This window comes from Alexandromys fortis, unplaced genomic scaffold (genome assembly GCF_014885135.2).
Source record: "Alexandromys fortis isolate MF-2015 unplaced genomic scaffold, M_Fortis_MF-2015_v1.1 scaffold_86, whole genome shotgun sequence".
NCBI lineage: Eukaryota > Metazoa > Chordata > Mammalia > Rodentia > Cricetidae > Alexandromys > Alexandromys fortis.
The window spans coordinates 3,533,101-3,544,159 of NW_026067965.1; the positions used below are offsets into that span (position 1 = coordinate 3,533,101).

At 56.2% G+C, this 11,059-nt stretch overlaps 1 protein-coding gene across 6 annotated transcripts; it reads left to right on the forward strand.

Moving 5' to 3' along the window:
• Nucleotides 1–874: 874 nt before the first annotated feature.
• Nucleotides 875–11,059, forward strand: Fes (FES proto-oncogene, tyrosine kinase). Of its 6 annotated transcripts, none has more exons than XM_050154112.1 (19): nucleotides 875–1,029; nucleotides 1,534–1,755; nucleotides 1,882–2,055; nucleotides 4,249–4,345; nucleotides 4,531–4,714; nucleotides 5,308–5,445; nucleotides 5,516–5,635; nucleotides 5,821–5,943; nucleotides 6,050–6,236; nucleotides 6,367–6,450; nucleotides 6,995–7,204; nucleotides 7,535–7,657; nucleotides 7,984–8,037; nucleotides 8,557–8,675; nucleotides 9,210–9,304; nucleotides 9,397–9,520; nucleotides 10,041–10,198; nucleotides 10,307–10,429; nucleotides 10,700–11,059. In XM_050154112.1, exons 2-19 carry the CDS (start codon nucleotides 1,543–1,545, stop codon nucleotides 10,840–10,842), a joined length of 2,469 nt encoding a protein of 822 aa, XP_050010069.1. In that variant the 5' UTR covers nucleotides 875–1,029; nucleotides 1,534–1,542; the 3' UTR covers nucleotides 10,843–11,059. The 6 variants fall into 6 exon arrangements, with proteins under 6 accessions (XP_050010069.1, XP_050010068.1, XP_050010072.1 ...); XM_050154111.1 differs by having other exon boundaries at nucleotides 900–1,055; XM_050154115.1 differs by having other exon boundaries at nucleotides 900–1,055; nucleotides 9,427–9,520.

The window sequence follows — 11,059 nt, forward strand, 5'->3', positions numbered from 1 at the left end:
GTGGAAAAGATCTGGCATACTGGGGGGAGGGGGGTAACCCGGGGAGGGGAGTTACCCCTGGCCAAGGGTGTATATGAAAGCAGTCCGAGCCAGCCAATAAGCGGTGTTCTCCCATGGTTACAGGTTAAGCCCTGGCTTCCCCTAAAAGTGAGTTCTAATCCAAAAGTCAGATAACCTCTTTTTCTCCCCAAGTCTCTGCCCAGAAATGGAGCTGGGTGTGATGGTGCTCCTCTTTAATCCCAGCTTGGGAGGCAGAGGCAGGTGGATCTAAGTTTGAATTCAGCCTGGCCTACATATTGAGTTCCAGGACAGCCAGGACTACATAGACTCTTACAAGGGGTGGAGCGGGATAGCACACTAGGACTGCATGGCTGGGGGTGCCTGAGCCCCCCTGGGAAAGTGCACCTTTCTCGATCAGTCATACCCAGCGCTGATCCAGGCTTCCATTGAGACTGAAGCCCTACCTGGGTACCTGTGCCTGAGCAGCAGGCCTCTGCTCGGGGTATTTATTTGGAAATTTTCTATTCAAATAGAGGCTGACGCCCCGATCTGTGCTTAGGGAATCCAGAGAAGGGACAGGACTAGGCTTCCCTCCTCTCCTGCGTCTGCATCTGCGATCGCTGACCACGCTGGCGGGACTCTGAGCACCCTAGGTGCCACTGGGCCCAACTCCTTCAGTCCCCCCCACTCCATTTTGGGTTCCTTCTCCTTGTTCACGGGACGTCGCAGGGCCCTTGGGAGTGTCTGGTGCACGGGCATGACCATTCTTTGCCGGCCTCCTCCTCCTCCCTTCCGTTTCCCGTGCCTCTGTAGGCTGTAGCCCAGGGCATGCAGAGTAGGGAGCAGGGGGGGGCCTGTAAACTCCAGCCCGCCCCTTCCCTGTAGTGGACCCGCCCCGGGGCCTGGGGCAACTGAAACCACGGAGGAGGAAGCTGGTAATCAGGAACTGGGCTGAGTGGATTCTGGGCCCCAGTTGGTCCGCTGCTGCCTGCCCCCGGAGCAGCTAGCTGCCCACGAGTTACCGCAAAGGTAACTTCACCTTTGCGGTCCAGAAGGTTAGATAGGGTATGGGCAAGGGCAAGGGGTGGCAGTGGGTGAGAACTGGAAAGGGGCCAGGCAGATGCTCTGGGAGCCTGAAACCTGTTGGGGGTGGGGCTGGGAGCTTGGGAAGGGCAGGAGAGTCCAGTGGCGCCGAGCAGTCCAGCAAACTTGGCACTGCTGAGGACCCTCGTGCAGGATCCGGGACCATCCAGGAACCGTGTGGGTGACGGACCCTAGTAGGGATCTCCAGTCCGTTCCTGGAAAAGGAACCACTGGCTCAGGGACCTGGCCCCGCACACAGGAAAGAGCAAGTGCCGTCCTCAGGCCAGATTGCTTTCTCTGCCTCTCGGTTTTTCTGCTGGACAGGACTCCACCCATGTCCTGCCCGGAGGGAGCCCTCTTTGACCTTACTAGCCTTTGGCCTCTTTTTCCTGCCCTTCCACCTCCAGCTGCTGCTTTGTTGCCACTGAATGACCTGGTCTCTGTCCCTAGGACACCAATATGGGCTTCTCTTCGGAGCTGTGCAGCCCCCAGGGCCACGGGGCAGTGCAACAGATGCAGGAAGCGGAGCTCCGCTTACTGGAGGGGATGAGGAAGTGGATGGCCCAGAGGGTCAAGAGTGACCGGGAATATGCAGGACTGCTCCACCACATGTCCCTGCAGGACGGCGGAGGTCAGAACTGGAGCAGTGGTCCTGACAGCCACGTCAGCCAGGTGAGCTTCCACTCACCCCGGCTTCTCCCCAAACCCTTAGATGTGGGGCTGGAGAAATATAGCACGTCTAGGCTCGAGGGCCGTCGTCACGCTCTTCCTGCTTCCCCATCCCACCTTGTGCCGTAGTCCTGGGCGGAGATCACGAGCCAGACAGAGAACCTGAGCCGCGTGCTGCGGCAGCACGCGGAAGATCTGAACTCGGGGCCCTTGAGCAAGCTGAGTGTGCTGATCCGGGAGCGGCAGCACCTGAGAAAGACCTACAACGAGCAGTGGCAGCAGCTGCAGCAGGAGCTCACCAAGGTGGGTGTGCACCCCGAGGAGGACTCTCACAATCAGGAGTTGCACAAGAATGCCTGCGGAAGCGGAAGTCACTGGCCGCAGGCCTGGCTCCAGGATGGCTTGTCTGACCGTGCTGCTGCTGCAGCTTCCTCTTTTTCTCCCCCAGCTCAGGCTAACCTGCTACAGGGCCTGTCGACGCATCGGTCTGTGCTTGAGCAGAGTGTTAAAGCCCAGAATGGGTGAGGCTAGCCCTTGCCTCAGAGATCAGTGCAGCTCAGGGGTGAGGGACTTGGGGTGGCCAAGTCCGTCTTTGGCTCAGAGTGGCTCCTTCCAGGGACCCAGAGACAGAGGTCTGTCGAAGTCTCAATTCCAGCGGCTCTTCAACTATAGGCTGGGGTGTGTGCGGCTGCTTTGTCTCCCACGGTCACTGGTCAGCCTCCCAGTACCACACCCCTTTCAGCGCCGCAGAGCTAGGTCTTCCCGTGGACCCACAGCGCCCCCTTGTGGTCCATCTTCCTTTCCTAACTGCATCCTAATTCAAGGGTCTGCCCGTTTGTGGGGTCCTAGCCACGCTCGTTTGGGATTCTATGCTTCCATTACAGAATGGAGTAATTTCTGCAGACTCTTTGGCCTCCATGCCAGAAATATTTACTAGCTGGCCCTTTAAGACTGGCCAAGCCTATGAATTTAATCAGTAACAATGGGGAAACTGAGGTTTCAGGAAGCAAATGAAAGCTTGCGCGCTATGTCCCGACACCCAAGCCAGAGAATTTGGATAAGGACTCCGGTCTGTGGCCACCACCTAGTGTCCAAGAACAGGCCGTGCAGGACCCTATGCAAATTAAAAATGTGGGAAGTTAGCCGGTGGCTGGCAGCGGGTGGTGGTGGCGGCGGCGGCGCACGCCTTTAATCCCAACACTCGGGAGGCAGAGGCAGGCCGATCTCTGTGAATTTGAGGCTGGCCTGGTCTATGAAGTGAGTTCTAGGACATCCAGAGCTGTTCCACAAAGAAACAATGTTTCAAAAAAAAAAGTTGGAAATTAAAGAGTTGCACAAGCCAGGTCTGTAATCTTGCATTCAGGCAATAGAAGCAAGACGATTGCAGATTATTCTGGGCTATAGAGAAGGACCCTGTCTAAGAGGGGGAGAAAAAAGAACAAAAGCAAACTAAGGGCCACTGAGACGACTCAGTATGCAAAGGCACTTGCTGCCAAGCCTGCCAGCCTGAGTTTGACCCCTGGAATAAGGAGAGAACCAATACTTGCAAGTTATCCTCTGATTTTATATGTGCTATATCATTTGCACACCTTCACACACACATGCATGCGCGTGCACACACACACACACACATGCACAAAGAGCTGGAGAGATGGCTGCGTGGTTAAGAGTGCTTACTGCTCTCAGAGGATCAGAGTTCGGATCCCAGCACCTACATCAAACAAAGCTCACAACCACCTATAACTTTAGTCTCAGGATATAATAGCCCCCTCTGGCTTTGGAAGGACATGCCTTCCTGCGCACACACACATAAATGAAGTGAGACAAACCTTTGAGATGATAATAATTCAACATGAAATCGAGTGTAGTGATTCATGTCTGTAATCCAGAGATAGGACTGCCACAAGTTTCAGGCCAGCCTGGGCTACAGAGTGAGTTCTAGGTAAACCTGGACTAGAGTGAGACCCTACCTCAAGAAAAAAAATGGAGAAAAAGAAAAGAATTTTTTTTATTATTATTATGTAGTGTTCTGCCTGCATGTATGCCTGGGCGCCAGAAGAGGGCGCCAGACCCCATTACAGATGGTTGTGAGCCACCATGTGGTTGCTGGGAATTGAACTCAGGACCTCTGAGCCGTCTCTCCAGCCCAAGGGAAAAAAAAATTCAATGTGATAACAATAGGAGAGGAAGCTGAGCCTAAGGGGCTTTTGCGGGTGGAGTCATAGGAATATTTTTACCTGAGGCCAACTCTACCTGCCACCAGGTAGTCGGGTCCTGCCCCAAATTCCTTCCTGGCCCCTTCAGCAGACCATCTATAACTCAGCTCCTCTGACCTCAGCAGCCAGCTTCCCCAGAAGTCTCCAGACTCTTCTAGAAGTAGAAGTTAGGCTAACCTGGCACCCTGGATAGCACCAACCTTTCTAAGGGTCTACCTCAGCTAGGACTCCCAAGGCTTGAGGCTCGGCCTCCCTGCCTCTGACCTCCCTTTTCTTCCAGACCCACAGTCAGGACATTGAAAAGCTAAAGAGTCAGTACCGGACCCTGGTTCGTGATAGCGCCCAGGCCAGGCGCAAGTACCAGGAAGCCAGCAAAGGTTTGGGGGCTTTCCTTCCCGACAGGAACAAAAACTCAGCCCAGTAGACCTGTCTGCGGGTGCCCAGGGGTGGGGTTGCTGCTTGGGCCTCTGGAATACCGACCCCCTGAGCATGTGTGTCTGTGTGTGTGTGTCTATGTGTGATACCCCTCTCCCACACACACCTCTTACCTCCCACCTGCCAGACAAGGATCGAGACAAGGCCAAAGACAAGTACGTGCGCAGCCTGTGGAAGCTCTTTGCACACCACAACCGCTACGTGCTGGGCGTGAGGGCTGCACAGCTGCACCACCAGCATTACCACCAGTTCATGCTGCCTGGCTTGCTGCAGTCGCTGCAGGACCTGCACGAGGAGATGGCGGCCATCCTGTAAGCCCACGGCCCCATTCCATTCTAACCAGTGGTAAAACGTAAGACCGGAACTGGAGCTGGCAGGCTAGGTACCAGGCCTGGGAGACACAGACTTGGGGTCAACAGCACATTAATGCCTTTTTTTTTTTTTTAAGATTTATTTATTTATTATGCATACAACATTCTGCCTCCATGTATGCCCGCCCACCAGAAGAGGGCGCCAGATCTCATTACAGGTGGTTGTGAGCCACCATGTAGTTGCTAGGAATTGAACTCAAGACCTCTGGGAGAGCAGCCAGTGCTCTTAACCTCTGAGCCATCTCTCCAGCCCCTCACATTAATTCCTTATATATTTATTGGGGACCTAGCTCCTGAGTACTTCCTGTGTACCAGGAACTGCCCTATGTGCCTATAAATCTTACCAGGAAGCAGAAGGCCAAGGAGGGCCTTAAGTGATTTGCCTAAGGTCATTCACTTGCAAATGAGCAGAGGTGAAAGTGGAAGGGTGGGGGTGGGGCACGTCATCCAACCTAGAATTGCTCCTGAACCACACCAGTGCCCTAGGCTGAGTGGCCCTCTAACTCAGTGGTTCTCTGGGGTGGGGGGTACAGGAAGGACATCCTGCAGGAATACCTGGAGATCAGCAGTCTGGTGCAGGACGATGTGGCGACCATTCACCGGGAGTTGGCGGCAGCTGCTGCCCGCATCCAGCCCGAGTTGGAGTACCTAGGCTTCCTCCGGCAGTACGGGTAAGCCAGCCCTTATCCTTGGCTCCCGGACCTCTGACCTAGTCACTGAAGGACCTTGTTCCACCCACAGATCCACCCCCGACGTGCCACCTTGTGTCACTTTCGATGAGTCGCTTCTTGAAGAGGGTGAACAGCTGGAACCTGGGGAGCTGCAGCTGAACGAGCTGACCTTGGAGAGTGTGCAGCACACGTGCGTGGTAGTGCATGGTAGTCTGGTAGACTACGTGTGTGTGTGTGTGTGTGTGTGTGTGTGTGTGTGTGTGTGTGCAGGGAACCCTTAGCTAGGTGGCCAGGCTAGGTTGGCTTTGTTAGGGTGCGTGTGGCAGGGTAGTGGGATGGGGGAATACAGCTTTCACCATCCTGTCCTTGGCGCAGGCTGACCAGTGTGACAGATGAGCTGGCCGTGGCCACCAAAGAGGTGCTTAGCCGGCAGGAGATGGTCAGTCAGCTGCAGAGCGAGCTGAGGAATGAGGAACAGAGCACCCACCCCCGGGAGCGGTGAGCAGACCCCACCTGTGGCAGCCTCCTGGCTCCCCTCCACTGTGTGTGCACACTTCAGACTGAGCTTCTCTCTGCTCTCCTCTTGCCCTGCTCCTGCCTGCAGGGTGCAGCTTCTGGGCAAGAGGCAGGTGCTGCAGGAGGCAATGCAGGGGTTACAGGTAGCACTGTGCAGCCAAGACAAGCTTCAGGCCCAGCAGGAACTGCTGCAGAAGAAGATGGAGCAACTAGGCACTGGCGAGCCCCCGGCTGTGCCGCTCCTTCAAGATGACCGGCATTCCACCTCCTCCGCGGTGAGATGCCCAGCCACCAACCGCCATGCACCTCCTCCCTCGCCAGCCTACCTGCAGGGGCTGTGCTCCTCATGTTTGCCCTCCCCCTCCCTAAGCCTGACCACCCGCTGACGTCTGTCCCTGGCCTCAGGAGCAGGAGCGAGAGGGGGGAAGGACACCCACACTGGAGATCCTTAAAAGCCACTTCTCTGGAATCTTCCGCCCCAAGTTCTCTGTGAGTAGTGCTAAGGCTGGGCCTCTACTTCTGCCCATCTAGCTGGGCCAGGCCAGGAGTCTCAGACATCCTCCTCCATGCCCTAGATAGAAGGACCTGCCTAGACTTCTTTCACTGGGCAGGGGGTGGGGTGAGGGTGGGGGAACATCCTTTTCTTCCTTGGGGTTCCAGGCTTCAGATACCTCCAAGCCCCGACAGCTCCCTTGGCCTCTCGTCATCACCCCTGAATGTTGTTCAGGGCCCTGCAGCCTTGGCTACTCCATTGCTCTGTCTGCTCTGTCTGCTCTGTCTGCTCTGGGAGTGATGGGGAGGCCTGTGGTTCAGGGGAGAAAAGTACTAACTTGAAAGTACTAACTTGGTTGCGATCTGCTAGACTGGGCTTCCCATCCAAGCTGTGCTCCGAGTGAGCATGAACCAGGCCTCTCTAGTGTTATAGGAATAGCCGTAGGAACAAGAGCAGCATAGGAGACAGAGGGACCCCACACTAGCCCAGTGTGCTCCTGCTATAAGCCAGCCCAGTGACTCCTCTGCATGTTCCCTTCAGATCCCTCCGCCGCTGCAGCTTGTTCCCGAGGTGCAGAAGCCCCTCCATGAGCAGCTGTGGTACCATGGGGCCCTCCCTCGGGCGGAGGTGGTTGAGCTGCTCACACACTCGGGGGACTTCCTGGTTCGGGAAAGCCAGGGCAAGCAGGAGTACGTGCTGTCCGTGCTGTGGGAAGGCCAGCCCCGGCACTTCATCATCCAGTCCTCTGATGTGAGTGGACTGGGACCCCGAGCCTTCTGGACCCCACTCCTTCCTTCTCCTTCCCCTCTCCAAGGAAACAGCCTAGATGACTTTTAGAGAGTAAGGAGTAGCTGGCATCTTAAGTGCCTCTTCTCTCAGCTGGAGGGGTCCCAGAGAAGGAAGATAGCGGGGTGCCACTTACCACACTCCACTGCCTCTACTTTGTGTCCTAGAGAGCCCCTGTCTGTCTCATGCTTTTTCTGTCCTCTCTCAGGGCTCAGGGCTCAGGGCTCAGAGCTCCTCCCCAAAGGAAGCTGCTGACCTCATGTCTCCCCCACACCCCTAACCCCTGCCTCACAGAACCTGTACCGGCTGGAAGGGGACGGCTTTCCCAGCATCCCTTTGCTCATCGACCACCTGCTGTCCTCCCAGCAGCCCCTGACCAAGAGGAGCGGTGTTGTCCTGTACAGGGCCGTGCCCAAGGTGAGCCTGTGGCTGGCCTGGCCTGTGTTGGGCTTGGGCTTCACTGGTCAGCCTCCTCCCTCGGTCTCCACTGAGAGGGTGAAGGGAGCGTTACCCCACAGGGTGGCCAGCCTCAGTGTGGGATGCCTTCCCACCCATGGGTCATATATATCAGCCTGATCCCCGAATTATCTGAGTGTGTCCTGATGCGACCAACCCTATCAGCCAGTGTGACACGCTGAGGCTCCAAGACAGACATAGTGTCGGCAGGAGAGCTATTCAGCCCTGCACAGGGCCCAGCACCTCTTCTGTTTGCTGGCTTCTGACGCCCCAGCCTCTCTCCTCAGGACAAGTGGGTGCTGAAGCATGAGGACCTGGTGCTGGGCGAGCAGATTGGAAGGGTAGGTCAGCCCCACCACCCTGGGATCCTCCAGCCATCTGGGGGCTACCTGTTACCTCCTCACCAGCCTCCTCCAGGCCCTTCACCAACTTCCACCTTGGGTTTTACCTCCAGAGTCCTAGAGGGTCTCCCTGACTCAGTGTGACTCCAGCCTGTACCCTGGTTCCTTCCTTAGAAAATAGCAAACAACCCCTAGCCCCCCCCCCAGAAGTCAGCACCCTGCCCCCAGCTCTTGGCCCCCGCAAGGGCTTCCTACCAAGCTCCTCTGTGAATGTAAAATGCCTGTCACTTTTCAATCAGAATGCTTTTCCTACCCAAAGAAAAGTGATTCCTGGGTTTCCCACGTCACTTCTCAGGGAAGGTGGCACAGGTTAACTTTTGGGTCCCTGCTGGGGGAGCATTTCCTAGAGAGCCACGGTGACAGTCAGCACGAACAGTGGGGACAAGGGGGGCTGCCCTCCTTAAGAAAGGTCAGCAGTACCGGGTACCGGGAAGCTGTGTGAGCCCGGGACTGTTTCAGGGGAACTTCGGAGACGTGTTTAGTGGCCGCCTCCGAGCAGACAACACCCCGGTGGCTGTGAAGTCTTGTCGAGAAACACTCCCACCCGACCTCAAGGCCAAGTTTCTTCAAGAAGCAAGGTGGGTGATAGAACAAGCATGACCTTGTATGTTCCTTGTATGTCCCTTGTGTGGAAGGGTCCCTTGTATGTTCCTTGTATGGAAGAGTCCCTTGTATGTTCCTTGTATGGAAGGGACCCTTGTATGTTCCTTGTGTGGAAGGGTCCCTTGTATGTTCCTTGTATGGAAGGGTCCCTTGTATGTTCCTTATATGGGAAGGGTCTCTTGTATGTTCCTTGTATGGAAGGGCCCCTTGTATGTTCCTTGTATGGAAGGGACCCTTGTATGTTCCTTGTATGGAAGGGTCCCTTGTATGTTCCTTGTATGGAAGGGTCCCTCTGTGCATGGCCTGGCATTCAATCCTCTGAGTCCAAGTAGCACCCATAATGCAAAGAGGTACTGACCAGGACCCCACCTGCGGTCACCTGTCCGGGACTGCTGGCATTCAAGGTTTTTCTTTAGGTGGGGTGGGGATGGGAGATAGGGGGGCAGGGGTACTAGGGGGAGGTGCAGAAGGCTATGGGTACACGTGGCCTAAGCAGCTGTGCCCCACAGGATCCTGAAACAGTACAGCCACCCCAACATTGTGCGTCTCATCGGGGTCTGCACGCAGAAACAGCCCATCTACATTGTCATGGAGCTGGTGCAAGGTGAGCGGAGGAGGTGCTGGTCTCCAGGGGGACGGCTCAGCTTGCTGGGGTGGGGGGGCTTCCACCAGGCTCAAGGCTGCCCTCACCTCCAGGGGGCGACTTTCTCACCTTCCTGCGGACAGAGGGACCCCGCCTGCGGGTGAAGACGCTGCTGCAGATGGTCGGGGACGCAGCGGCAGGCATGGAGTACTTGGAGAGCAAGTGCTGCATCCACCGGTGAGTGGACTGCAGGCCCCGTCAGGGTCCGTCATGGTGGCCGCCTGGCACCAGCCTTCTAGGCTGAACTGGTCTCGAGTGCCCTGTGTTTGAGAGTTTACACTATGTCAGTATGCGTGCCGGTGCATACGCGTGTATGTGTGTAGAGGCCAGAGATGAGTGTTAGGTGTCTTAATCTTTTACCCCTTTATTTTTGGAGACAGGGTGAGACAGTGAGACACCCTGTCTCACTGACCCCAGAACTCATGGATTTGGTAACGCTGGCTAGCCGTCAGCTCTAGGGATCCACTTCTTCCTCATCCCCCAGTGCCAGGATAACAGACAAGCATTGCCAGCTTTCTATATGAGAGCCCGGGATCTGAACTCAGGTCCTCATGATTGATTGCACAACAGGCAGGCACTTTAGTGTGCCACCTTCCTAGCCCCAGGGAACAGCTATTGTTCATTGTCTAGAGCGTTTGACCCGGCTGGGCAGACAACACTGCCTTGAGGAGACCAACTTCTGCCCTGCCTCACCCAGGGATCTGGCTGCTCGGAACTGCCTGGTGACCGAGAAGAACGTGCTGAAGATCAGTGACTTCGGGATGTCCCGAGAAGAAGCCGATGGGATCTATGCAGCCTCAGGGGGCCTCAGACAAGTCCCTGTTAAGTGGACTGCTCCCGAGGCCCTTAACTATGGTACCTGATTCTCACCCACCCTGGGCCACAAGGCTGACGGCTGGGCATGGTGGACTCTGGGTCCCTGAATGCGGATTGTCTCCCCACGTGGCCTTGTCTCCTTTGCAGGCCGCTACTCCTCAGAGAGCGATGTCTGGAGCTTCGGCATTTTGCTGTGGGAGACCTTCAGCCTGGGGGCCTCACCCTATCCCAACCTCACCAATCAGCAGACGCGGGAGTTTGTGGAAAAGGGTGAGGCCATAGATGCAGGACGGTGCCTCAGGGCTCCTAGCTGAGATGTTGCAGCTGGATGCTTCCTTCTCAGAACCTCCTACTGGGGCAGAATAAGAACAGGCTGTAGCTACCACAGGTGGCAAGCCTATTTATGCATGGTGGGTTAGAGGTTAGAACCTAGGCCTCTGTCTTGGGGTTCTTAGTAGACCAGATTGGCTCCTTAAGGGCGGTGAGTCTGAAGCCATTTGGTCCCTTCTCACACTGGCTCCATTGTGCCTGTCCTCGCAGGGGGTCGTCTGCCTTGCCCGGAGCTGTGCCCTGATGCAGTCTTCAGACTCATGGAACAGTGCTGGGCCTATGAGCCCGGACAGAGGCCTAGCTTCAGCAGCATCGTGCAGGAGCTGCAGAGCATCCGCAAGCGGCATCGGTGAGGCCTAGGGGCCCCTTGCTGAAGCCAGTGGCCTGTCCAGAAAAGAACGTACCTCCTCAGCAGCGCTCAGTCCCTGTTGGACAGCTCCAAGACCTGGGTTCCAACCGCCAGCAAGAGGGCTGCTGCAGAGTGCCACCCCAGGGAGGCGCTCTGTCCCAATTCCTGCCCAGCTTCCTCTCAGGCAGAGAAAAATAAAACCAGTTGTGCCCATCAGGTAA

What these genes read in the sequence shown, in the direction of transcription:
- Fes (XM_050154112.1), top strand. Translation starts at nt 1,543, where the DNA reads ATGGGCTTCTCTTCGGAGCTGTGCAGCCCCCAGGGCCACGGGGCAGTG. An exon ending in GAGGAGATGGCGGCCATCCT is followed by an intron (nt 4,715 to 5,307) that starts GTAAGCCCACGG and finishes TGGGGGGTACAG; the next exon opens with GAAGGACATCCTGCAGGAAT. An exon ending in GGCATTCCACCTCCTCCGCG is followed by an intron (nt 6,237 to 6,366) that starts GTGAGATGCCCA and finishes CCCTGGCCTCAG; the next exon opens with GAGCAGGAGCGAGAGGGGGG.